Below are 27,520 nucleotides of genomic sequence, written 5' to 3' on the forward strand. Positions count from 1 at the left end.
GATTCCCCGCCACATAAAAGAGTCTTTATGGGTTGTCTTCAATCGGGCAGCCATTGGTCTCAGCCAGCTCACCAGCCACCAGCAGCTATGATGACCTAGTTGGTATCTATTTCCCTCCATGTCTCTGTAGCAGACAGCGATCTGACCTACTTTCAGGGGCACAGTGGTGGCTCAAGAAGGAATGGAGGGGAACACGAGAGCCTGGACACAGGACTTTGAAGCACGGGCTTCAGGCACTTCCTGGCTGCCCTCCCGCGCTGGTCAAGTCAAGCACAGTGCTCATCCCTGCCACCTTTCTCCATCTGCAGAGCCTTTGCTGCCTGCAGCCCTTCTCCTGATTCCATCGTCCCTGGGCAGCCTTTCCAACCCCCTACCATCTATCAGATTTTGATGTGGCGGCTCCCAGTCTCCCCACCCTGCAGCCCATAAGGACGATGGTGACATGTGCACAGCACATGGGGGTAACCCAATGAGGCTGCTTGGGGCCAGAGGATGGCAGCTTGCACCCTGAGGCTGAGTGAGAGCCATACCTTATGCTAACCAGGACTTATTCTCAGACATCTATCAGGACACTCTGGTCTGTTTTAAAAGTAACTAAAAAATTACACAAAGAAGTGGTTTAAAAAATTCCGAGCATGTGTATTGATACATAAATTGCAGCTAGGGAGTATGTGCTGGGGCAACCCTCCAGGAAAGGAGCTGGCGAACTTTTTCTATAAAAAGCCAGATAGGGACGCCTGGGTGGCTCAGTCGGTTAAGCATCTGCCTTCAGCTTGGGTCATGATCCCAGGGTTCTGGGATTGAGCCCCACATCAGGCTCTCTGCTCAGTGGGGGCCTGCTTCTCCTTCTGCCTGCTGCTCCCCCTGCTTGTGCGTGCGCTGTTTTTCTCTGACAGATAAATAAAATCTTAAAAAAAAAAAAAAAGAGCCAGATTGTAAATATTTTAGGCTCTGCAGGCCAAATGGTCTCAACTGTCATTGTACAACAGAAGTAGCCATAGAAGCATAGCCGTGTTCCAATAAAACTTTATTTATAAAGACAGGTGGTGGGCCAGATTTGGCCCACAAGCTGTCATTTACCGACTCCTGCTCTAAATGAACTTTTGGGAGGCCAAGTGCATTTTGCAGCAGTTTTGTCCTCCTACTCTCAGCCTTTCCCCCCCACTCAGCGGTGACTCTTCAAGCTTGAGAGGCACCGGGCTTCCTCACGTTCTCCCTCTACTGCTATTTGAACCTGTCTTCAGGGAAGGCCCTGATACTCTCAATCCCCCGAGAGGAGAATAAATGGATTATATTTATATTTCAATCAATAAAAACCGAAGGTCAGCGGCTCTCAGCCCTGGACAACTCACTGACAGCCCCAGGGGAGCTTTAAAACATCCAGATGGCCAGGTGCCCCTCAGGAGGCTCTGAGGCAAGTGGTCTGGGGTGCAGCCCAGGCAGTGGAAAGCTCTTTAGGTGATTCTAAAGGCTGGTCAAGTTGAGAACCACAGCCTCAGACCAAAAGGAAAAAAAAAATAGTGGTAGTGTCTTGGGAACTAGTGAACCAGGGAGGTATTCTTGGTTTTTTTCCCCCTCAGGGGTGGGGGTAAGGAGGAAACCCGTCCACAGCCCTTGAAACCGTCCACACAGGCAGTCCCCCTCAGCCAAGGCTGGCACTGTGGAGATTCCACCACGCTCTGGCAAAATCCAAGACCTCCTCCTTTGTTTCCCTCTTGACATCGAGTATGGTTCCCCATTGGCAATATGCGCTCTATTAACATTGGTTTATCATCAAAAACGTGGCAAACAGCCTAGTAGTCAATCATCAGTCAATCGATCAAGCCTCATTAAAAAAAAAAAAAAAGTGACCAAGTCCTGTCTTAAAAGGGACTGTTGTCTAAGGCAGGGAGACAAGGTAAGCACAGATGAAATATGTAATAGGCTCAGCTATATTCACACTACAGGATGTAACACCTGACTGCATGCTGCGATTATCTGGGAAGGTTTAAAAAATCTCAGTGCCTGTGTTGGACCCTATGCCAATAAAATCAGAATGTCTAAGGGTGGAAGACTGGCATGGGTCTCTGAAAATTCTCAGGTGATTCCAATGTGCAACAAAATCTGGGAACCATGGTTACAAGATCCTGCTACTCGAATGGGGTCCAGGGAGCAGCATCGTCAGCATCACCTGAGCGCTCGTGAGGAATGCAGGAACTGAGGCCCTAGCCCTGTTCTACTGAGTCGGAATCTGCACAGGACCTGGATAGGCATGCTACCTGCATGCTCACTCAAGTGCCAGAAGTGCCGGCTATGGTACCATGTTCTGAGAAAGAGAAGGCTCTAGAACGTCTCAGCACAGTAATCAGGGAACACTTCTTGGAGGAAGGGAGACAGGAGAGATGCTAAGGGACAGGAGAATTAGAGGCAGAGAGATGGTAGGGAGGACTCCACATACAGGGGCAAGAGGAGACTGGTCTTCTGGAATGGTGAGCCAGCAGGAAGAGGTCAAAATGTGTTTTTTACAGAAGAAAATTAAATCACACTTAGTTCCACATTTAACAAGCTCGAGTTTTTTAAAAGGATAAAATGACAGGAAAATCAGGTTGGTTTGGTCAAGTGGAGGCAGCAAGTAAGAGGTGGTGGGTGATCAGAATAGATGGGGTCATGAAGAAAGATTCCAGGGACTATGGATGCCCTGCAGAGGGCTCCTGGTTTTGTCTCATGGGCCCGTGGGGAGCTGCATGTTGCCTCTTGAGTCAAGGAGGGACGTGACAGGAGAAGAGACAGGGCAAAGGTGCTCGGACAGTTTCTTTGAAGAGGACAGATTAGTATGAAAAGCAGCAGGGAGACAGGATGACCAGATGGAAGGCTCTAACCAGGTCTGGGAGATAAAGCCTTTGAGAAGTTAGAAGAATAGAGCACCAAGGAAGCCCTTTCAAAGGAGGGAATTCTATTCTATTCTATTCTATTCTATTCTATTCTATTCTATTCTATTCTATTCTATTCTAATTCCATTTGGTGGGTGTGGACAAGAGAGCATTCTGAGGCCTCAAGTCTGCAAGACTGTGCTTATAGAACTAACTGACTGGAAGGAAATCTAGAATCTCGAGTATTGTTGTAATAAAGTCTTTTGGTCATGACCCCCAAAAGTTATCTATGGGAAAATACAAAGGTCTCTAGCAAACATGACTCCCCAAGGGAAGTGGAGAGGAAAAGCTAAACTGTACGCAAGCCCTGGGATTGTCCTCAGCTCCAGTAGGCCATGAAGACCCAGGGCAGCCCTTGAGCACAATCCCTTTGTTTCCAGGCCTCTGGAAGTCAAGTTGATTCCCAGTTGAGTTGGAAGTGCCGGGAGATTTTTCCCATGTTGCGGTAGATTGGAACAATAACTGTGCAGTGGACGGTACCACAATTGTTTCCACTGAAGTTATTTCAGGGAGTTTAGGAAGATTGTCTCTTTCAAGACATTTCCTTCACCCGATTCCCTTTATGAAAACACTAAGGGAAGAAGCCGGTGTCGCCACCAACGTGCCTGCCCTGCTCACCAGCACGTGCACAGTGTTCCGTGCGAATGACTTCCAGCGGGCCCCCTGAACTGCCAAAGCTCCTAGATTTGACTAGCGTCCCACGGTTGTCCAAGGACTTCCTCAACAATCATCTCGCTAGATTCTCCTCCTGAGACCGTGGCAGGTAGGGGGTAGATTTCACCATCCCTACTCTAGATATGAGGAGAGGGAGAAGAAAAAGAGCTACCGTGAGTGGGTTCACTACCTGCTCGTGGTCTTCTCGCCATTGCCAATCCCATGCCAGCCAAAGACGGAGGCCTGGCCCTGTTGTATTCAGGGCCCCACAAGGAGTTGCTGTGGCTGTTACACAGGGGACACGATAGGGAAAATGTGGGATCCAAAGCTGAAAGGAGAGCAGGGGCTGGATGGGGGAGGCCTTCGAGGGCTGGAGCCACATCCTACATGAGATGGGGAAGCCAGGAGAGGCTTCAGCACATTAGTAAAACAGCTAGATTTGTGTACTTTGTGGATCGTGTCATACGTGGTGTGGAGGACAGATTCAAGGGATTTAAGGTAAGCACAGGAGAGAGCAGTTAAGAAGCTATCCCAATGGTCAAGAGATGCCAATGGCCAATGTAAGGATCAGGGAAATGGCAGAGGGATAGAAGGAGAGTCTATGAATAAGAATAAAACAGGTTGGTTTTGGTGAAGGATGGGGTTGGGGATGAGAAATGGCAAGTAAGACGCAGTCCCAGTTCTGAAGCAATAGTCCATCCTTGTAAGACAGATTGAAAATAAAGGAGTTTAATTAAGCCAGGCAGAATGTAATTAATATCAAGAAGGCAGAGGTAACTACACTAATACTTTATAAGTTTGGATCAATTCCTGGCCAACCCCTTGCTTTTCTACGGTACAAACACCTAGGATAGTGCAATGGGGGAGACCCCTGTGACCTGAGCACAGGAGGTCTCGGCCCTGGCTGCACATTAGTCACCTGGGGTGGCTTTAAGGGTGACCGATGCCCTGGACCCATCACCCAGAGATTCTGATCTGCCGGTGGTGGGGTCCAGGCACGGATCGTTTTAAAGAGCTCCCCAGCCAACTCTAAGACGCAGCAAGGAATGAGAGGGGGGACACGATGCCTCACTCCAGAGACCTTGAAAGAAGGTCTCTCAGCTTTGCAGAGGAGAGCTTTCGGTTCCCCACCACGCTAATGGCAGGACCGAAGGAACAAGTTCTTTTTGGTCACTAACATCTGACTCTGAGTCAACCTGAGGTCTTTGGGGGCATCTTTCTTTTTGTGGGACAGAGAGGTCCCCTTGCCCAGGGTCCCCGGTGACCCAGCACGGTTCCTCCCCAGTCCTCATCTGCGGGCGTGGGCGTGGTCTGTCCGCCTGCCTGTCTTCCACCAATCAGGTTTTCCCGGGCACAGACATCCTGTGCCAGTTGCTCAACCTGAGCGACCAGTCTGGCCCACGTGGCCAGCCGCTGGTGCCGCTGCCCTTTGGGGTGTCCTGAAAGGACCTTGCTGAGGGGGTATGATGCATTTCCTTGACCACACCACACGCCACGCTGCTGGAATAATGTCCCTTTTCTGGCCGCCAGGAAAGGCCACATAAAGGAACATATTCTCTTTTCTTGCCAAGTAAATGTTTCTGCTTTGACCTGGAGGGTACTCTTTGAAGCAAAATAACGATCCAGAAGCCACCGAGCTGCCCTAGAGGCCATAGGTCAAGAACTAGGATGAATTGTTCCCAACATTTTTAGCATGTTGAGAGAATGTGTGTGTGTGTGTGTGTGTCTGTACACGCGCATGCAGACGCATCGGGACAGTTGGAAGAGGGACAACTGCCCCTCATGTGAGCAGCCCCTGACCAGCCGCTATGCCCTGGCTGGGCTGGGTAGGGTGTATGGGCGACGACTAGGAAGGATCTGCTTTCAGAATGGCGGCTTCTCATGGCCAGCTTTGCTGAGTGTCTTTGCAATAAATTCCTTACAATGAGAATCCCCCAACACCTGGCACGCATTATCGAGACTCACGTTGCGGTAAGAAGAATCTAGTGCTGAGCTCATGATCGGTGACCAGAGCAGGTAAATGAGGTCACGCGCTAGGGTCTCACTCAGGGCTTGGAAGAATTTGGGGAATCTGGCAGCAGCTTTTCTTCTCTGCACATTATCTCAGCATCCAGCCCTTCCTGGACAGCGGGAGTCTCTTGGGTACGAGGACCTCTGACTCACAACAGCCTCTAGAATTCAGCTCCTCACCCCCGTACTGGGGGAAGGGCAGAGCCCTGTGCTCAGGGCAGGGATGTCTGTGTGGGCCTCAGTGTTCCCGGTTGCAGAATGAAAGGAGCTGCCTTCAATGACATTAAGGCTTCTTTCAGGTCTAATAATCTATAAGCTGCTATGGCCTTGTGACTCCTTCCACCTGAAGAAATAGAACGGGTTACTCAGCCGTCTGGCTGTTAGATATTAATCTCCAAGGGGGCTTCTCTTTAGCTGGAAATACTCTAAACTTAAAGCCTGGCCTTCTCTAACATGAACTAGCGGCCTAGGTATTCAACTCAAGCCCGTTTGTGACGTTTGCTTAAAACGGAGGACAGCCTGTGTCCTGCACGTGCCCGGTGCCACTCCAGGAGTTGGTCCTCACCTCAGTCACCGGGGATTTGAATGGGTTTTGACAATCTGGGGCAGAGGCTGTCAAGTGTGAGGAAGGAGCTTCTCTTTCTAATTTGCACAAATTAGTGGCAGGCTGGTCCATGTACCAGAACACTTCCTACTTCTTTAGGGGCTGAAAAAGGACTCACACGCTGGCCCAATGGCTCAGTATTTAGAACAGGGACCAATGTGGGGATGTGACATGGGACGTTGAGATGTCACGGCAATAAATCTTTCTCCTCCAGAGTGTTTACAAAGGCCCGGTTCACTGCATCCTTGTGGCCGGCCCTCCGTCTCTCTGTGCCCTGGACCCAGCAGGGCTGAGCAGTGGGTCTCAGGGAGCACCGCGTGGGATCAGGGCTGCTGTCGGTCACTCCGATGGCCTTGCTGGGTGTGGGAGATACACGGCCAGCTGCAGTTGGCATTTCTAATTTCCTTTCTACAGAATGTTTTGTGTGCAGTTTAGTGATGAAGCCTTTTCAAATATACCTATTGAATCGGATCCCTCGTGAAATTCCAGACTGAATTATTAGACAGATACCCTGTGAGTCTTCTACAAGGACCAATCATGTGAATTCTTCCCAAATGAAACTGCAGGGTGTGTGGGGGGGAGCAGTGACCTGTGGATCCAGGGCCCCAAATCTGCCGCTGGGTGGGCTGCGTGCCCTTGGGTGCGGCCCCTCCCCGTGGAGGACCTTCGTTTCCTTGGGGAGCACGACATGTTCAGAATGCTTTCCTCAGGCCTTAGAATGTTGACTAGCTGGTCTCCAAGTTGGATGCCCAGGGACAGATTTCAACTCTTGCCCCACTGACGGACGCTGACTGCTCCTTGCCACGGGCACCAGGCTGAGGTAGCCAAGTGACTTGTGTTCTCTGTGTGCGTCTCAGTACTCATTCTCGGTGGCCCCTACTCCTGGGCCTGCCCATATCTGACCCTCCCCCCCGCCACCAGCTCCATTCCAAGCACGCCCCAGCTTTATCCTGCACACGGGGGCCCGACGTGACAACCTGTCCACAGAACGGATCCCTGCCAGTGATCAGCTGGAAACGGAGCGCTTCCAGGTCATCGGATGTACCGAGAGTCCCTGCCCTTCAGGGCTCCGTGTCCCCGAGACGGGAACAGCACACAGAATAGCCCGCCATCCACCGGGGTCGGCTCTTTGGGGTGTTGCCCTTTATCACTAGGGTACAATGCTAGTTATGCCAGCACAACTAGCCTGCCTGACCTTAAGGGCATACTTGCTTATTTCACCATTTCCAGAAATGAGCAGGAACTCCCAAGTAAGGAGATTAAAGCTACCAGAAGTTCTACATAAATGGTTTTCAGGAACTGCAGAATGTGTGGATTGTTGAAATGCGAATTGGCAAAAGGCAGGGACAGCTTGTAGTTTATGTGAGGGCTTCTGGAGCCAATCTACCACTGGGGGTGGGTGGGGGTCAGGTTTCTTAGTAATGCCAAAGGGGAGAGACTCAGGCAGCTGTAGAAGGATAGAGCCCAGCAATGACCAGAGGACCTGCAGGTTTTCTAGGTAAGAGGCTGTTTTGCTCCCCTCCTTGGCACAGTGGGCTCACACATTTGCTCTGACATTTACCAACTATCTATGGTTTGTGACTTCCTAAGCTCCCACCATGTGTCCAACCTTGGCCCAGGTGTGGTGCTGGACAAGAGCCTTGCTCCCAGGGACCCTGGAGACTTGCTGGAGGAAAGTCTTTCCCACTAGGCCATGGACGGGGTGACAGGGTGTGGCTGGAATTCTGCATGGCTGGGCAATAGAGACTTATCCTTGGGTCCTCATGGAGCGCATCTACCCTGATGACTCTTGGCTCTCAGGGGGGAGTAAGCCTCTCCGTAAGGTCTGAATCCAAGCAGATTTTCTCAGGCACCTCAGACAGTTGGTGTGTGTGTGTGTGTGTGTGTGTGTGTGTCCCTCCCAGAGTTCTTTGAACAACAGGAAGGGAAAGAATCTATTTATTGGCATATTCAGGTACATCCTGCTGCCCCCCTTTATATTCTGATCCCCATGACTACACGCCCAGGGCCTCTGCCACCTACCGGTTCTCCTGCATAGACTCAGAGGACAGGTCACTTCATTCCTCTATTCCCAGACACAAATACCCGCTCCCACGGCTGTTCCCGACGAGTATGTGAAGCTCAGTGTCCCCTTCAGCGATCTCCCTCTTTCCCTAATGACTTAAATCCAACCAACTGGACTTCTGACTCACACAGTAGATTGACTATATGCACTTATTTCAAAATTTCCTCTCTAATTAATAATAAAAAAAAAAAGGGCTGTAAACCTACAAAAACACAGAGAATGAGAAAAGAGATTTCCACCAAGTTCAAGTTAGGGAAGACAGAAAGTGAGTGGAGTGGTGGGTAACTCAGCAGAGGGGACCACGGGCAAGAAACGGACCAAACCCCCAGGGAGCTCAGAGCCTGGAGGAACCAGGGACCGCAAAAGGCAGAAGAGTCTGGATACGGACTCCCCCAGTGTCTTTCCCCATCCCACACAGCCATGCAATATCCTTCCATCCCCACTCCAGGCAAGAGATTTTATTTTCTAAAGAAGCTCTGATCTGGGGACTCAGAAAAAGGGAGAGAGAAATGAATCAAAAGACAGGGGATTCCGTCGCAGTGAGCACACCTAGCACCCAGATCTGGGTTTCTAAAAACTGTCCACTAAGAAGTAACTGTGTTCCATGGATAATGGATCCCAGGGCTGGGCAGAGAAAATACCCAATAAACCCGGAACCACTTTTTGTGCCAGCAAGTGAGGAAGTATTCATAGAATAATCATTCAGGGCATTTCTGAAATGCACAGAAGTGATCTGAAGGGCTCCCGTTTGTCAAATCTGCAACCGTTAGACATCAAATAGTCATGGATTCTAACCAGTAGAAATGTAAAAATCTATAAGACATGCAAATAAATAAACAAATAAGAGAAAGGAATGATCTTCCTTACAGTAGAAAGTCAACTAAAATACATAGATGGAATTAGAAAAGTCACCATTTGCCAACAACCATGATGCTATTTCAGGCAAGAATGATCAATGAATGCTAAAGCGAGTGGGTAAAAGTATTATCAGAAACAGTATATTGACACTGTCTCAAATATCTCCCTGCAAGATGGTTCTTTTATTTTTTTATTTTTTTTTATTTGACAGAGAGAGAGACAGCCAGCGAGAGAGGGAACACAAGCAGGGGGAGTGGGAGAGGAAGAAGCAGGCTCATAGCAGAGGAGCCTGATGTGGGGCTCGATCCCAGAACACCGGGATCACGCCCTGAGCCGAAGGCAGACGCTTAACTGCTGTGCCACCAGGGGCCCCTGCAAGATGGTTCTTAATTAAAAAGGGGAACATAGTGGTCCACGTCACAGTCACCAAATCAACATCTTGTGCCTCCTGATATCCTGCCTGAGGATACCATGCCCCTTCTGTGGCATTCCTTTCAAAAACACATATATTTAATCACGAGGAGACATCAAACAAACCCAACTCGATGGACAGTCTACAAAATAACCCATCTGTCCTCTCCAAAAAAATGTCAAGATCACGAAAGACAGCAAGATAGAGGAGCCTAATGAGACATGACAATAAAAAGCCCAGTGTGACTTTCTCCTGAGTCCTCAATCTGAAAACACAACCAAACAACCTTTTCTTTAGCTAGGCGATTAGCGGACAACTGGCAAAAGGGAAACAAGGTCTGTAGATTATGTAATAGGATTCTATCCATGTTGACTTCCTGATTTTGATCCTGAAACTCTGATTATGTAAGAGAATTGCCCCCGTTTTTAGGAAAACACATGGAGGTATTTAGGGGTAAAGTGACACCATGTCCACAACTTGTTCTTCAAACCATCAAGACGAAAATAAGAAAATTCTGTAGAGAGAGTGATAAAGCACATGGGTAAGGAGGGGTACAGGGCTGGGCCCAGACGGTGGGACAGGCTTCACTCCGACTTCACAGGAAGCGGGATGATGAGGTTCAGTGGTGGGGCATGTTCTCCTGTCCCCGGGTCAGGGCTCTGGCCTCCTCAGCCCCTCTGCTCCAAAAGTTAGAACACTGAACCTCAGAGAGAAAGGCCGGGGCTATTTTCCGGACACGATCTCAACGTTTGGCCTTCCCATAGTCTGTTTGGCTAGGCCTGCAATCACAGTACTGTTATTATTTATAGTCTATTTAATAGCAACTTTTGATTACTCCCTTTGTAGGCAGAAGTTAGTGTTTGTTGTTTTATCCCTAAGCCAGCTTCCTTCTGCCACCAAGAATGCGTCAGGGTCACTGCCTGCAGCCTACAGAGTCTCTGAGCTCAGGGACAAGCTCCCTTCAACACCGGCCTCCACCCAACACACCGGGCCGGCAAATCTGTTCCACATACAGCAACGGGATCCGAAGAAAAGAGACAGAATGATTAGCCCAGGGCTTTCTATTCATCTCTGAACACCCAAGCTGCCCCCACATCTTCCCCCCCAGGTGGTGGCTTTGGCCCTGTGCAAGTGCAAGTCCCTGGGGCTCTCCTGAGGTTTCCATCTTTCATAGGTGGGAGGGTAAGGAGCCCCCCTAACCTGCAGGGGCTCACTTGGGACTGTCGGGGCCAATGGGTCGTCCATATGGGGTATGGCCAGTGACAGGAGGAGGTGCTGAAGTCTGGGGCACTGGGCCGATCTTGAATCACTCAACCCTCTGCAAATCCATATCCTTGATTGTCCAAGAGGGCAAGATTCTTTGTCCTTCATTGGAGCAAAATAATGATAAAGAACAAATAAACAACCAAAGATTTTGGCAGCAAATAGAAGGGGATGGGTGATGTCAATTACTCATGAAACGATGAAGAAATTACGAAGACAGACAACAAATCTGTACTATAAATATTAAACTTGCTAGGAGACCAGATCTCAACTGTTCCCAACACCAGAAGAAGTGATAACTCCGTTGATGCCAGGGAGGTGGGGTTAGCCGCGCAATGTAAATGGCAACACACACATAGAAAATCAATATGTCACACACCTTAAACTCACGCAGTGTTGTATGTCAAATATATCTCGATTAAAAAAAGAAAGAAAGAAAAAAGAGCGAGAAAAGAAGAAATAATTAAGAGCCAACTGCCTGCAAGTAGGTCCCAAGACACTGGTTCTCAACATACAGATCGCTGGGCCCCGCCCCCAGAGTTTCTGGTTCAGTGAAAGAGAAGAGAGTCCCAAGAATTTGCCTCTAGCACGTTCCCAGGTGAGACTAACGCTGCTAGTCTGAAGACCCCACTTGGAGAACCACTGTCCTAAAGGCTGCAAAGGCAAATGAGCTGTTTTCAGCTTTTAGGATCTGGAGTGTGTGTTGCAGGGGGACGTGTGGGAGACACACGTGCTTACCAATGACATGGAGGGGCAGCCCTTCTATAGGTCTATCCTAAGTGCTAGAGAAGCCCAGGTGACTCAACAAGGAAATGCTTATCAGGGAGGGGTGCACAGAGGAGGTGACCTTCAGGCAGAGTCTTTGAAGAACAGGGATAGGGCAGGCAGGCAAATGCAGCAGGAAGGACATTTAAAGCAGGGGGACCAGTGCTGCTGGATCAGGGGCCTATGAGTTAGTCCCAAGGCTAAAGTATAAGTTGGGGAGCGACAGGAGAGAAGCCTGGAAGGCCGGCAGATACCAGGCGGCGGAAAGGGAAGTCTGGGGTTTTCCCATAGGCCTCGGGAATCAATGAAGAATTTTTAAGCAGGGCAATAAAAAGTTGGGTAAAACCTTTACCTTTCTGGGTCTCACTTTCCTTATCTGCATAATGGGGTGATGCGCAGAAGGTCTAAGTAGGCCTTTGCAGCCCTGACATGCTGCGATTCAATGGGGACGGGGGCAGGGAGTGGGGCCACCCAGCTAGTGACCTCAGCCCGCTAGCAGCCCCTTGCAAATTGACAGCCACTCACACATGCTTGGTCTGTCTGTCCATCTGCTGCCCCCAGAACCCTGGCCCAGCCTGGGAAGTGGAGCCAGATGACTGGCGGTGTCACCCACATCGCTAATCTCTCCTGGGCAAGTCCTCCCTCCCCCAGGCTGTGCAGAGCCGAGCAGCCTGGGATTGTGTAGCGGTTCACAATGGAAGGAAGAGGGTGTAGGAGGGAGGTCCCCGGGCTGACCCTGGTATTGTTCTTGGGCCAGAAGAAAGCTTCCTCCTGCCTGGCCATTGCAATGCTAGAAATGACGACGTCCAGCCAGTGAGAGTCAGCGCGTCCTGGGGGGGCCGCCTGCCGTCGGGTGGCCTGGGAGCTGGGGCCCATTCACAAACGCCTGCTGGAGAGCACGTAGCCCTGTCCGCCCCCACCCCCTCTGCCTGTGGCCTCTGACTACTCCCAGTGAGAAGCTGGGGTAAACGAAAATAACTGGGCTTCTCCGCCCCCAAGCTCGCCGCCGCCAGGAAGGGGAACGCGACCAGAAATGGCACACTAGCTAATAAAGGAATAATGGATGCTTGACACCCTTAGCAACACCTTCCTCTTCCTCTAGCCTCAGCCGCTCCTCGCACGGGCCAAGGACAGAGGAGGAAAGGTGCTGGACCAGAATGTGGCCTGGTTTAACTAGGACTGGCTCAAGTCACCAAGGCAGCACTCAGATGGCTGGGGGGGTTAAGCCAGCCCTAGAATGGTCGGTCGTGCTGCAGGTGTGGTGATGTCGTTCGTCTTGTGCTCTGGGGCCTCTCCTGGTGGGACCACTGCATCCCCGCTGGGTGGGTGGGTGGGTGGGTGTGTGGAGGAGGGTGGGCCTGTCTCTGAGCATTGGTAGCCAGGGCCCCCATAGCTTAGGGCCTACTCACAGCTCTGGTCGCTCTGCTGGCCTCCTCATCCCAAGCCCACATCATTCCCGAGCAGCGCTGGGTGGGGCAGCCCCGGTTCTTTGTGAGGTGGCCTGGGCCCAGCTGTGGCCATGGTGGAGGCCGCGCTTAGTCTGGCCTTGCTTGGGCCTGGCACCCTCGCCCCCAGGTGCTCCCTCCCACCTGACTGATCAAGCCCACAGGCACTCAGCAAAGGATTCTGGACGTGGTCTGGGCCCCAAAGCAGGGCATGGACAAGATGACTTCTTTAATGGGGGCAAGTCCTGTTTTTAAGGGACACTGGCCTGTCTCTATAATAAAGTCACAAAACTTCCTTTCCTGGCCACTGAGGGAGGATGTGTATTGTCCTAGGAATTCTCTATGGGTCCCAGGAAGAGAACATAAGGATTGGTCGGGCCCTAGCCCTGGGCTTCCTAAATCCTCCTTTCATCATGCATTTTGTTGCTCGAGAGCATTTGACTAAATCCCTTTTGGTCAAGTCCCAAGGCCTCAAGGATCTGCACCAACGGCTCTCTCTACTTACAGAAATATCCCTTCCAGACTCCTGGACACCCCCATTCTCCACGGCCTCTACTGCTCCTGAACCACTACTTGCTTACTTCTACAGCCCCGAATGCAAGACCTTTTCTTTCCTCCCTAGAGTACCTCCCTGCCCCGCCCCCAGTCCAGTTTGAGGTCTGCCTCCTCCAGGAAGCACAAACACAAGGAGAGGTAGGAAACAACTGGAGAACGTCACGACTGGCCTAGAATCAAGTCCTCAAACGTCCACGAACTCTCCAAGGCCTGGGGTGCTCTGTTTCATTGAGGACAGTTCCACAAAGGAGGGAAAGTGTGAATGCGGCCATGAAAGAAGGGGGAGATCTGTGCCAGGGTGGGGGGGCGGTAAGGACACAGCAGGTGTGAGGAGTGGGGTGGGCATGGCTGGTGAGGCCCTGCTCTTGTCTCAAGCCTGACTCCTACACAGGCAGACGGTTGCTCTCCGAGACCTCGGTCTTTGAAGGAGCTGGGGAAGCTCAACACAACCTCCACCCCTGCATTCCCCAAATCACAGAAAGGCCCCACGGATGCTTCCCAAGCATGTTTCTTGCCTGTTAAGCACGGTGGTTCTGTCCTTGCTTCTAGTTATCACCGTACTACTTAGTAAGGTCATTTCATGCACAGTAGAATTTTTCAGTTTAAAAAGAGCTGTCATTATATAACCTGGTTTGTATTATGACCCTCAGGATAGCTTTGCAATGTAAGTCAAACAGGCATATGATCCCACTTTATCGCTGGAGAAGTGGAAGCTAGAAGAGAACGATTTTGGGTGAACTTCACAATGTTCTGTGTGTGGAACTGAAGGGTTCTCGGACAATAGAAGGTGAATGAAACTCAGGATTTTTGCCGGCTTTTTTTAACACTTAAAAAAAAATTCTCAGGGTTCTTTTTCTCTGTATATTCTAGGTCAGTGTTTGACAAACTTTTTCTGTAAAGGACCAGACAGTAAATATTTTAGGCTCTGCAGGTTGTAGGGCCCCATTGTAACTACTCAGCTCTGCCTTGTAGCACAAACGTAGCCACAGTGAGCAAACAGCTGGGCAGACCGTGTGCCAATAAAACTTTATTTGCAGAAACAGGATGGAGGGCTGGACTTAGCCTGTGGCCAGTTTGCCACCCCCGTCGAAGACCCTAGCTGTGTTCGGATCATCAAAGCTATTGGGTGAGGGAGACAGTTGTCCCCTGGGCCCAGTAGAGCCAGAAAGCACTTGCTACCTGTTGTCCCAGCTCCTTGAGACTGCGTGGGAACCGACTCCAGACTTGGCCGTAGCCTATTCCCTAGGAACTTCCCTAGCTGTCACCAACAAAAGTCTTCATCCCCAAAGTGGTGACTTCTTGTAAAAAGACTCACAAACAACAAAAATAAAAATAGGCTTGCCTCACAGAGCACGTTTGCCCCATTCCCAATGGGCCTTGCTACCTGGCGGCCTCAGACAGGAAACCATGGAATGAAGAACTCCTGGTATCCTCCTTTATTGTATGGGGCACCTATTTTTGTCCTGAGGGAGGAAGCATTGGAGGGAGTGGGGGGAGGTGGCCAGAGAGGCAGAGGGAGGGGGTTTCTAGGTAAGCATTCCTCCTTAATAGCTGATGTGGGACCCTGGGGCAGCAGGGATTGTGGGGGAGGGCATCAGAAACTGATTTTTTTTTTTTTTAAAGTAAAAACCATATCTCTTCCTCTTTCAAGGGTGTCAGTGGGGCTCCTCTCTCTCTTTCCATTTTTAGTGCCTTCAGCAGGAGAGGAAAAAAAAAGATATCCATTTTCTTGTTCTTGCTTATTAAGGAAATGACATTCACCCTTAACTTGCTGTACGTGACTACGGTCACCTATAACATAGAAAACGGTCTTCCAGCACCTCTTCCTCCTCGTCGACATTCCTTACAAAGGGGTGCCAGAGGAGTTGGGCTGCCTGAATCCAATTTCCATTCCCCCATGTATAAGCCATGTGACCTGGGGCAAAGTATTTGATCTCAGTTCTCTCATTTGCGTTAATATCTCTCATGGCGATAACAGTAGTACCTCTACTCTACGGGCCGTTACATGAACTCAGAAAGGATGGGATGCAGGCCCCAGTTCAGACAGTGCTCGAGCCCCCGGGAAGGGGGCCCAGGCTCTGAACTGGGATGCTGGGGGTGAGTCCCTCTGGGATAGGAGCAAGTCAGGGCTCATTCAGTCATTCACCAAATATTTCGTGAGCACGTGTATGTGCCCGTGTGAAGCCCATTCCAGTGAGAATGAAGACCATGAAATACATAAAGCCAATGAGGGATGAATGCAATGGGGAAGAATAAAGGGGGGGCGCAAAGTGTTCAAAAGGCCTACTGAGAAGGTGACATCTGACCAGAGCCATTCCCCAGGGACGATGCGAGCATAAGCAAGATAAGAAAGAGGAAGCATGGGAAGAAGCAGCACAGCTTCTGTGGCACGGAAAGCACTCGGCAGGCGTTTGCAGTGTCACTACGGGTGCAGAACAGCGGTTGGACGCTCTTTGAAGGAACAGTGGGGAATCCCATGTCCCCGTCCGTTGGAAAGGAAACCGGCTCCTGCATTCTAACGCAGTCCATCATGGCTAAGACAGTGCGTGTCCCCAGAAAGGTGCTCAGTCAATACCGGTGGACCTGGTGAATGAAGTCAGACAGTACCTCTGGTGAGACCAAGAGGGGAGACGAAGTAGTGCTTGTGCCTGGGGAAGATGACAGGCCTGGGGGGTCCAGGTGGGGCTTGGTTTTCACATGACTGTTCCTCAGCATCTTGGGTTATTTTAATAACCCTTATGCCTGTGAGTTAGCATATCCTAGAAGTTTCCAGAAGTCTTAGCAACAGAGCTGGCATAGCTCTAGGGAACAATAAAGTCACTCCTTCCCATCTGGATGGCTGGGAACTGGGCTACAGCAGCTTCAATCCAGTGGGGCGGTCCAGGCCCACCAACCCTGTTTCCAAACGGCAACAGCGCCACCTGCTGGACGAACAAGGCTGCTCTTGCATGGGCCACCGTTTTTATTCTTCCAGGCACCCAGTGGAGGGGTGGGGGGTTGCCCTGGTCATCATTCAGGAGAGCAGTGATTTTCATTCTGAAAGCTCATTTGTCCCTCAGAGGGGTGGGGCGGGAGAGATGCTCATCCTGTCCTGATTTGGGGCCAAGCCCGGGGATGGGGTGCTCAGCTCCACGCCTCACTGTTCCCTGCTTTAGGGGTCTGTCCCCTCTGTGCGTCCCGTGTGAAGAGATGGCCATGGACACTCTCGTGAGGTCTGAACTCCCGCTCCACCTTCCCTGGCTCTGCTGGGCCCCTCAGTGGAGAGCAGCTCGGGAGCGCACATGAGGCCCGAAATCCCGCCTGAAGCAGTAAGGTTGGCCGACCGCACGATGGTGGGTTACACAGTATCTACTACCAAACTAGGTCAGTCACCAGAGGATCAAAGCGAGGGACCTGACCAGGTCACGGCGAGCTCATCATTAACTGCAGGCAGCCACAGAATTTAGTTTCAAAATTTCCTCACAGGAAGGCAGGAAGGGGATCAGTTGGGTTATGCAGTTCCTCTCGTCAGACAAAAGGCAGGGACCTCACGTTTGTCTGACAGAAGTCAAGAAAAACGACTGAAATCTGTGCTTATAGAAGCTTTGGGCAAGACGCAGGATAATTCAAGAACAAGGTCTCTCCACTGGGGTTTCGTACAAGACACAGAAGCCTCGGAGGCCGCGTGGGGAACAGGGAGGCAGCCTCTCCGCAGGGCCCTGAGGCCGTGTGGGCCTCTGCGCTCTGGAACCTGAGGGGACGCAGGGGAGAAGCTGCTCAGTGAGTGCCCACACCTCAGGCAGAAGGAGCCGTGGGGTGGTCTGGGCAGGGCTCTCGGGCTTCTGCAGAACCTATTCCCTCGCCTCCACATGAACTCAGTCAGGTTTAACTCGGCCTGGATTATGGCGCTCCATCCTTGCCCTCATACAGCCGGCCAGCAGAGCCTGTTCTTCCAAGGGCAGAAGCCAGTGCTCTGGAAGGCCCTGGGCCCCACACCAGTGGGCTCCTCCCCTGCAGACCCAGGTCAAGCCTGGTGTGGGGAAGGCTGCCTGCACCCCTCACTCCATGGGAAGGCAGCCTCCTTGTCCATGCAACTGCTAGAGGCTTAGGGCTATGCCTTCCTAGGAGCAGCTATGTGTTCCTGGGGAGGACCCCCGGAGGGATGTCAGGCCCTGGCACAGCGGGGCACATTTTGGTCAGACAGGTACGTCCCCAACACCTCTCTGTGACCACCTCCGTTCCCACCTCATCCTGTCCCTTGTTCTGGCCAGCAAGGGCCTGAGCATTGGCCTGGGTCATTTTTTTTTTTACATTTTGCCAGTTGAGCACCAATAAGGAGGCCAGGACACCTTTGGCTGCTGGGGACAACGGACGTGTGACTGCAAACACCAGCCTGAGGAGCCTCCCAAGCGGTGCGCTGGTGGCCTCTAGTGGGAGCAGATCACGGTGCAGCCAGCGTCCCTGCGTCACCTCTGCACCAGGCTCTGCTGAGCTGGGGCCACATTGCGGCAGTTAACAAGCCATGAGGACTACAGTGACCACATCCCCACCAACGTGGCGGTCCAGCTAATGCCAGTCCACCTTCACGCAGCTCCCCACAGAGAGGCCCGAAATGCAGGTGGGACCCCTAGGACTCCATTCTCGGTCCAACTGTGTGGGTCTCAGCTTCGGCCCTGCTCTCTGGCTTCACTGCCTGGAACCATGACCGATGATCCCCCAAGTCCATGTCACCGTGCTCAGAGCCTCTAGCTGCCCTCCCCCCATCAGCAGTGTGGGGGAACAGGGCTAGCCTGAGCTCCCTGGAGGCTGCCAAGTGCTTGTGGATGTTAAGACATGGCTGCTGGCTATCACCCACGCCCTCGGCTGCCACTATAGGCAGGCAGAGCTTGGGGACGGTCAATATCATCAGCATCAGCCCTTATTAACCAACTAAATGCCTTTTATGGGTAAAAAACTATACCCGGAAGACATGGGCACCTATCTGCCCTGTTCCCGGGCCCTGGGTGCTTCCAGGGACTTGGCCCCAGCGGTCCCAGCAATAGGGGTCCCCGAAGAGCCCTCTGTGGAAATACAACCTGGCAGAGCCATTGGGGATAGGGGTCCTCAGCTTTGACTGGAGGGGAGTTTGGCCAGGTACCCAGGTGACGGCATCTGACCTGACTGAGGCACTCCTACCTAGGACCACTCACTGTGACATGCATCCCATGTGCAACTCCCAGTGAGCGATAAGCCAGAGCTCCCTGGAAATCCATAATAGTCTTTAAGTCTGGGGGCCACTGGGGTCAATGCTCCATACTCAGCCATTCATTCAAGTCCCGAAGAACAGCTTCTGTAGCAGGATGGAGGAGGCAGGTGAAGTCTGCAGGGAGAAGGCCCAAACTTCACCCTACAAGCACTCTGACCTGGGCAAGGCACGGGGGGGGGGGGGGGCTGGGGCAAACCACAAAGGCTCCTAGATGCTAAGGAGCCTGGACATGGAGGGAAGGGGTCAGGGATGGTGCCCCGGGCCTCTATGGGATGGGGAGGTGCTGGAGAGACAGAGCGGGCTGCAGCTCTAATGCTTCTCTTCTTCTGGGATAGAAGAAATGGCGGGCAGGTGGGCAATGAGCTTCAGGCCAATCTCTCCCTTCATTCTGTTTTCTTTCTTGCCTCCCAGTAGGGAAGGGGAGGCAATACAGCAGTCCCTTCTCATCCACGGGGACACGTTCCAAGACCCCAGTGGATGCCTTTTAAAGCCATGAAACCTCACATAGTGCTGAACCATACACACACACACACACACACGCGCACACACACACACACACACACACACAATTTTCCTGGACACACATACTATGATAAAGTTTAATTTATAAATCAGACACTGTAAGAGCTTAACAACAATAAGAGAGAACAGCTATACCGTAATTAAAGTTACGTAGATGTGGTCTCTCTCTCAAAATCTCACTGCACTGTACTCACCCTTCTTGTGATGATGTGAGGTGATAACATGCCTGCGTGAGGAGAGGAAGTGAGGTGAACGACGCGGGCCCTGTGACGTCGTATTAGGCTATCACTGACTTTCATCTGCTCCTGCACCTCAGTTGACCTCAGGTAACTGAGACCAAGGAAAAAACTTCAGATGCGGTTAACGACTGACGTTAACCACTAACCTGCAGATGAGGTTAGCTAGCTGTGGTTAACTAGTGTAGGTTTCTTTCTACTCAAACTCTGACTTTGGTTGAAGCCCGCTCACCTCTGCTCGGGCCCAAGACTCTGTGGGGCTGGGGGTCCCCAGGCTATGGGTGGGCTTTCTCTCCCCTTCGTGGTCTTCAGCTGGGTGCACAGTGTCTCCTTAGTGTATCTGGAAATACTTCTGGTGGTCACCATGGCTGCTCACCCCTCCCCAGTGACCAGCGTTCCGTGGCTGAGGCCGGGAACACCGAATATCCTACTTTGCATCAGACACTTTCATCCAGTTAAGATTTGTCCCAACCCAAACGCCAATGGCTAGGCTGGCTGACCCTGAGGACCCAAAGCTGGACCATTCAGCCAGCCAGCCCTGCCTGGGAGGGGCTCTGAAGTATGCTAGGAAAACTCGGGAAAATCATCCCAATGTGCTCTCGTAGGGCCTCAAATTCTACCACCACAGCTCTGCTTTGGGATCAGGAAGCCTGTCAGCCTCGCTCTAAGGGTACCCACATGAAGTACGAACGCCCAAGAAGAGGTACCATGAGCATTATCAGCTAAAACACGAGTATTTCAACTCACTGATAATTTTGATAACATTGCAGAATGTCCTGTGATGCTTTAAAAAATACAGAGTCCCAGGTATGATTCAGTGGGTGTGGTCACCAGCCCCAATAACCCCTGCTTCCTGACAGTCACTCCTTTCCACGGTCCCTTCTGCACTCTACCAGGGCTGGTGTGTTTGCCATCAACATATGGCGTGTGGTAGAGTGATAGCATGTCACTTCTGAGATTACGTTATAAAAGATCGGGACCTCTATGTTGGATTCTCTCTCTCTCTCTCTCAAATCACTCGCTTTGGAGGAAGTCTGCCCCCATGTTGTGAGGACACTCAAGCAGTTTATGAAGAGGCCCATATGGCCAGGAACTGAGGCCTTCTGCCAACAACCAAGGTGGAACTGAGGGAGCCGTGATGGAAGGAGGCCCTCCAGCCTCACTCAAGCCTTCGGATGGCTGCCGCTCTGGCCATCAGCCTGACTACAACTTCAGGAGAGACCCCCTGAGCCAGAACCCCCAGCCAAGCTGTCCCAGATTCCTGGCCCTCTGAATGTAGGTATGATGGTAAACGTCTGTTTTTTAAGCTGCTACACGTTGAACTATTTCTTATGCAGCAGGAGATAATTCATGCAGTGGGTCCAGGGTAAGACCAGAAAGCTGGAGATTTAAAAGCTTCCCTGGCAGATCTGATGTGCAGCCAAGGTCCAGTACCGTGGGTTTAGGGACCTATCTGCCGAGCGTTTTCTGGGGGCAAAGCTGACTCCAAGTGGCATGTGTGGTGTGAGTATCAAAGCCCTTACTGCTGTATGGACCCACATGGCACAAGGAGATGGTGGGTGGGACCTCCACTACCAGAAGCCCCTAAGAGCTTATGTGTCACACGTGGCCCCAGAGAACCAGGAGCGCCTGCTGGTTTATTGTTCCCTGGAACAAAGAGAGAAAATGTGGAATATGGAACCTGAGGGGGGGGCCTTGGCCTGATGATTTTCACCATTTGTTTAGTAGTAGAACCATTTCTTCAAATGAAATAATTCACAGTAGACTGGTTTAGAGACACCAGCAGAGCAGTTCTGGGTGCGCCCAAGTAGGGATCCTGCTTCTCCAGCCTCCCCACTCCCCACCCCTAGTAGCTCTCCCAAGGCACCTCTCAAAAACCCAAGGGCTTCACAGTTTGTGATCTAGTCCAACTGAGTCATTTTACTGATGAGTAAACTGAGGCCCATGGAGGGGAGGTCACACAGCACTTCTGGGGCAGAAGTCTACAGCTCGATTCTCCTGACTTCTAGTGCAATCTTTCTGCATTGCCTGGGAGGTCACTTAGGAAAAGTGCACAGGGTGGGGTACAGGGAACTGCTCCCTCTCCCACCTCCTAACCAGGCTATGGGAGTCCACCATCAGTGGGAGGGAGCACCTGCTACACACCAGGCATTGTTCTCAATGCTTCACCTGAACTCGGTACTCAATCTTTGCCAACACTCCTATGAAGTAGAGACTGCTATTATCTTCATTGTACACAGGAGGAAACTGAGGCAGACTATGGATAAGTAATTAGCCCAATTCCTTGCTTAGTCAGTGGCAGGGCCAGGATTCCATAAAGTCCATGTCTGGGGTCCAAACACCAAAGCCCTTAACCCCTGAGCTCTGCTGCCTCCCTCCTAGCCAGGGGCCCAGCTCTTCCTACCCATTGAGCAGAAATGAAAGGCCTTCCACTCTGCTCTGCTCCCCAGGGAGCTAGGAGACAGGCACAAAATAGGAGAAGGAGGTCATATCTGTTACCTTGCTGTCCCAGGCTTCTGGCTCAAAGGCCACCAAATGGTCAACACCTCACCTAGGGCAGGGGGCATCTGGATCCCCACCGGCATCTGTGTTTCTCAATGACTTTTTCTATCAACAGTGAATGCTGTAGGCATTTGGGAATGGAACAATCAAATAGTAATTTCTGCATACTCTATCCTTTTATCTTTTGCACCAAAGCTAGCTTTACCTTAGTGGTGATAATTTAATACAGACCCAGCCCAGAGGATGTTTCATGCACTGATACTCCACGCCTTTGACCTACACACCATGGCTGAGGATCCTTTTTTCTCTCAAGCTTATAGGAAAGTTGTAAGGACAGTACAAAGAACTTCCCTGTGCTTCTCACTCAGATTCCCTGACTGTTGAACTCACCATTTGCTCTTCATGCCACCTGTGTATCTACGTAGCCATTATTTTTTCTTTTTCTAAACATTTGAGGACAGGCTGCAGACAGGAAGCCCCATATCCCTCAAATAATCTAGTGTGTATTTCTCAAAAACAAGGACACTTGCCTATATAACCGTCATATAGCCCTTCAACTCAAGACACTGACATCCAGGTACCACTACTGCTCCCTACACAGACCCCATTCACATTTGCCAACTGTCCGTTAAAGTCTTCTGGCCTGGGATCTTGGCAAAGAACACATGGCATTCAGTCTGCCTCTTTAGGCCCCTCTGACCAGGAAAATTCCTTGGTCTTTTCCTGTCTTTCACATGCAAGCCATTTTAGGGATGGTCCTTTATTGGTTTCCTTATGACCAGACTCAGGCTGTGCTTTCTTAGCAGGAAACCCCCCAGAAATGATGTTTTCTCCGTGCAGCACACCGAACAGCACATGGTGGTTACCCATCTTGTTGCTAATGATGTTAACCTCACTCATGTGGTCAAAGTAGACTCTGGCAGGTTTCTCCACCATACGGTCACACATTTCCCTTTGTAATGAGGTGAGGCCTATGTGTGCCCCAGTCTGGTGCCTGGAGGTGAATTTCCAGTCTTCAACACAGGAAGAGTAGTCTACACAGAGCCAAGTGGTCTCAACGAGTTATGGGGACAGAGTTCAAAATTCAGGGAGTGTGAGGCAACTAGAATTTGCAAGGCAGAGCACCGGAGAAGAGAAATCCAGAACTCTGCAGACCCTTGAGTCTTTGTCTGAGTACTAATTTGTGCATGTGTGTGTGGAAACTTCCAGAGCCAGTAGAGAGCTTCCCGAAAGGAACAGACAGAACAATCCCCTAAGATTACACAGGGCTAGAAATAGTCTGTGTTCCTAGTGGATGAGGTAGAAACGCTTCCACTGGGAAACAATCTCAGAAGGGTATTGACTCAGTAGTGGAGCAAGATGTATCCTAAAGGCCTTCCACCTAACAAGGCTTTAAAAGCAAGCCTTGAAAAGCCCGAACTCTTTGGAAGTAACTTCACTATGTTCCAGAACAATGCCCCAAATATTTAAATGAATACCAACAAAAATCCAGCACCGAACGATGTAAAATTTCTAATACCTGACATCTAATCTAAAATCACCAGGCACACACAGAAAACTATGACCTATGTCCATAAGAAAAATCAATGAATAGAAACAGACACTGAAATGACATGGATGACAGAATTAGTAGAGGAGAACCTTAAAATAGTTATTATAAATATATTCCTTCTGCTCAAGAAGATTGGGGAAAGCATGGGCATGAAGAAGAGAGAAACAGAAGAGAGAGAAAAAAGATCCAAACTGAACTTCCAGACACGAACAATACAACATCTAAAATGAAAAATACATTGGACGGTATTAATGGTAGGTTAGGCTTTGCAAGAAAAGACCAGTGAACCTGAAGATAGCAACAGAAACTATCCAAAATGAAGCACACAGAGAAGAAAGACTTAAAAAAAAACATAAGCAAGAATTTGGTGAGCCATGGAAAATATGAAGAAGCACAGCAGACATATAACTGGAATCCCAGCAATGGGAGGAGACAGTGGCCGAAATTTTTCCAAATTTGATGAAAGCTGTAAACTTACAGATCCAAGAAACCCAATAAACACGAAGTGGAAGAAACAAAGAAAAACCAGCTCAAGGCACATCCTCTTCAGATTGCTGAGACCTTGACTGGACATTCGATCGTCTCTCATTAATGGCCCAAGGCATGAACACTGAACCCACAAAATGGGACAAGCACAAAGGCAACAGGAAGAGAATGGGTGCAGGTGAAGTGGCATGAGATTCAGGAGAGAAGGAAAGGGTGACGTGGTGAGTGTGGTGGCAGGTCACCAGCAGGGCAGGCCCAGTTGCCTACCTCACTCTGCTGTGGCAGGCCCCAGCCCCATGCCCGGATGCAGATTCCTACTATTTCTGCCCAAAGACCAGCATCAGAAGCATCTAGAGACTCTCAGAAGCATCTAGAGACTCAGATTTGCTGGCTCTTTGCTGAGTGGATCCTATTGTCCCAGAGCCTGGCTCAGTTCAGGGAAAGGAGCCCAATCGATGACAAAATCAGCAAGCACAGCGGACACCTGGAAGCTGGCAGACAACTCCACTTTTCAAAAGTCTAAAAATAGCCCTGACCCCATTGGACATCCCAGCAGCCCCACCAGTCCCACTGGAACACACTGCAGGACGCCTCACCTGCAGACATTTCAGGTCAAGGGACAAACAATTTCCAAGTGCACTGAGTTGCCAGAGTATGGCCCCATTTCATCTCTGGGGCATGTCAAGCCCGCCACCGATGCCTACAGCATAGCCAAGGGTGTGCTGCCGCACACATCACCACGGAACACCCTGGACCTCAGCAGGCACCCACACCTGCCCACCTGCCACTTCAGGACATCCAGGCCCACTCTGCCGGAGCAAGGAGCCAAAGGAGCATGTAGGTTCTGCCCAGGCTGAGGATCAGGACCTGGCTGGGGGTGGGGGTTGGAGACTGCTCGTGCACCTACCTGCCAGGCCGGGAGAACCTTCTCGATGTCATTCAGGTTGATGCCATCCCCATCTTCTAGCTTCCCTTTCCCACACCTGGAGCAGAAAAGACAAAAGGCATTGAAAAGTTGGTATGTTCATGCACCCTATCCCGGCAAGCAGGAAGAGCAGACGCCTGGCCCTGCCTCCCCAAGGCCGGCAGGATCAGTCTGTCCCACCCAGAGGAAATAGCTCTGGAGAAGCATGACTTCCTTCCCCAGGCCTGGCAACACAGGCCCTGCCTCAGGAACGAAGGACTTTGTGCAGGTGGGCGTACGGGGACCAGTCCAGGAGCAGGGAGCACTAATGTGACATCCAACCCCCAGGGAGGTTAACAGAGGTACCAGAGCTCCCCTTGATCCTTCCAGGCAAAGACGCTAAGCTGCTTGCTGATGAATGCCCCCAAACCTGTCACAGCTCCTGCAAAAGCCCATCGTCTCCCCCATTATGCCAAGGGGACAGTGAATGAACAGAAAGACCAAGCAACTTTCTTGAGGTCACACAGGCCTGCAACAGGGATTTCTCCTTCCTTAGCCTGCCTCTGGGCCAGTCCAGCAAGCCCACTCAGACACTGATGCTTTGTCTTCATGACCTCCGTGGGCAGGCCTACCATCAGACCACAGATGCTGGCCTCAGTTCGCTATCAAACACCCATGTCTTTCTTCTGCGTATTGAAGTTGCAGGCTCCGGGACCAGACTGCCAGGCTGGAACCCCAGCTGTGTCCCTTACTAACTGGGTGACCCTATGCAAGTCATTTAGCCTCGCTGGACCTCAGTTTCCCCATTTGTAAAATGGCGATCATTAGTAGTGACTAACTAAGGTGATAGGAGGATTAAACTAGTTAATGTATCTAAGTGCTTAGAATCATGCCCAGCACGCACAAGCTCATTCGCATACACATACACCCCCATATATGCATCCATATTTACATACCATACTTAACGGGAACCATATTACTATGGTAAATATGGGTAATAATTACATCAAGTTATAATAAGATAAATAATATGGTAAATACATTATAACTACTAGGGCTACTACTCCTAGTACTAATACTGTTTACAACTATCTTACTACTATTCCTACTGTTACTGTTTTGCTACTATCTTACTGCTACTTCTGTGGCTGCTGCTGGGGGAGGAGGACCAGCACCGGGACTGATTAAGAGCCTAGACTCTGGAGCTGACCTCAGCCCACGTAAGTTACTCATTTCTCTGCGCCTCCTAGTTCCCCGCAATCTGTCGAAGTGAAGATAATAACGCGCTTGCCTCCCTAGGTTTGGGGGCTTTTAAATAATACGAAGCGAGCCCTTGGAATGGTGCCCAGGACGGATTAGTGACCACTGCTCTCATTGTTATTATTAGGGACCCAGGCATGGGGAGGGCTGCCCGGCGTGATGGTCGCAGCATTTTCCAGCTGCAGACTTAACGCAACTCTCAGATTTCGGAGCATTTATTTGGTATTTGCTGAGCATCTCTTGTGTTTCTGGCCCTGTCAACTTCCCTTGGAGTCATGGAAAATAAATCTGGTGTAGTTCCTGCCCTCCACAACTCACAGCTTTTGGGAAACAAATCCTAAACTCATCTGCCAGGGCGGTGAGCCTGACCACCAGTAGGGGGCAGCAGGCGATAAGCATCATGAAAGCCTTACAGACAGGAACGCGGTGGCTGTGGCTGCATATACCAGCAAGGCTTGGGTGGAAGAGGGCAGGAGGACGCCATCTATGCCCCCGTTCAACAAGTGTTTCTGTGTGGGCTCCGGCTCGGGCTGGCCCCAGTGTAAACAGTGCATAGATTGGGCCTCTCAGGGCAACAGAGGGCAGCACGGGAACCAAGAGGAATGCTGCCCAGAATGTCCAGAGGCATCCAGAATGGTCTGGGGCAGAGGGAGGGAGGTGGGTCATGAGCTGGCCAAGCAGAGAACTCGGGAGAATGTCCTGGGCAGAGGGCAGCAAGGCAACGGCCTGGAGCTAAGCCCAAGTACGTTGCCAGCTGGGATGTCAGCGTTCCTGCCAGCAGAGTGGGGCGGAGGTGGTGGGGTAGGTAAAGGGGTAAGAGGGCGCTAGAGGGCCAGGGAGGGAAGGACAGCTCAGGTGCTGGGAGGTGGAGCTGGGGTGGGAGGGGTGTAAGGAAGGTGTGAGGGGCATGAGGGAAAAGAGGAGAGTTCTTGCCCCCATCACCCGTATTCCAGCCTCCTGATGCCCTGGGCTACATGCAGATAAGGAGGTGAAGAAAGGTCTGGAAAAATCCAGCTACCTTTTAACTACAGGCTGGCTGGTGAAGGTACCAATGGCTTGCACCTCTATTTCATAGGCACCGTGGCACTGGGAGGAGAGGAGGATGAGGACCGTTGGCTGACTGGAATGGCTGACACCCTCTCCTCCAGGTCACGTGTGCTATCCCCGCCCCCCCACCTCTGGACTCCCAGCTGCCCCGAGCTCCAAGCACATGCTAGACACAGCTTAGCCCAGCACAGGCGCAGCCTTTCATCCTCACCTCGGCAGCCCCTGGGGGTGGCAGGGGACCCTATGC

The 27,520-nt window shown here is 51.1% G+C and overlaps 1 protein-coding gene across 8 annotated transcripts in view; it reads right to left on the minus strand.

The window, feature by feature from the left end:
- The window catches only part of CTIF (cap binding complex dependent translation initiation factor), a 286,823-nt gene that overhangs the window by 146,542 nt on the left and 112,761 nt on the right, over positions 1-27,520 (minus strand). For all 8 annotated transcript variants that reach the window (XM_045790034.2, XM_045790031.2, XM_087869837.1 and 5 more), the window contains one exon: positions 24,970-25,045. In XM_045790034.2, the coding sequence (XP_045645990.1) occupies positions 24,970-25,045 (76 nt within the window). The remainder of the gene's footprint in view (positions 1-24,969; positions 25,046-27,520) is intronic.

This window comes from Ursus americanus, chromosome 19, assembly GCF_024610735.1.
Source record: "Ursus americanus isolate L20-20 chromosome 19, mUrsAme1.1.p, whole genome shotgun sequence".
In the NCBI taxonomy this organism is placed as follows: domain Eukaryota; kingdom Metazoa; phylum Chordata; class Mammalia; order Carnivora; family Ursidae; genus Ursus; species Ursus americanus.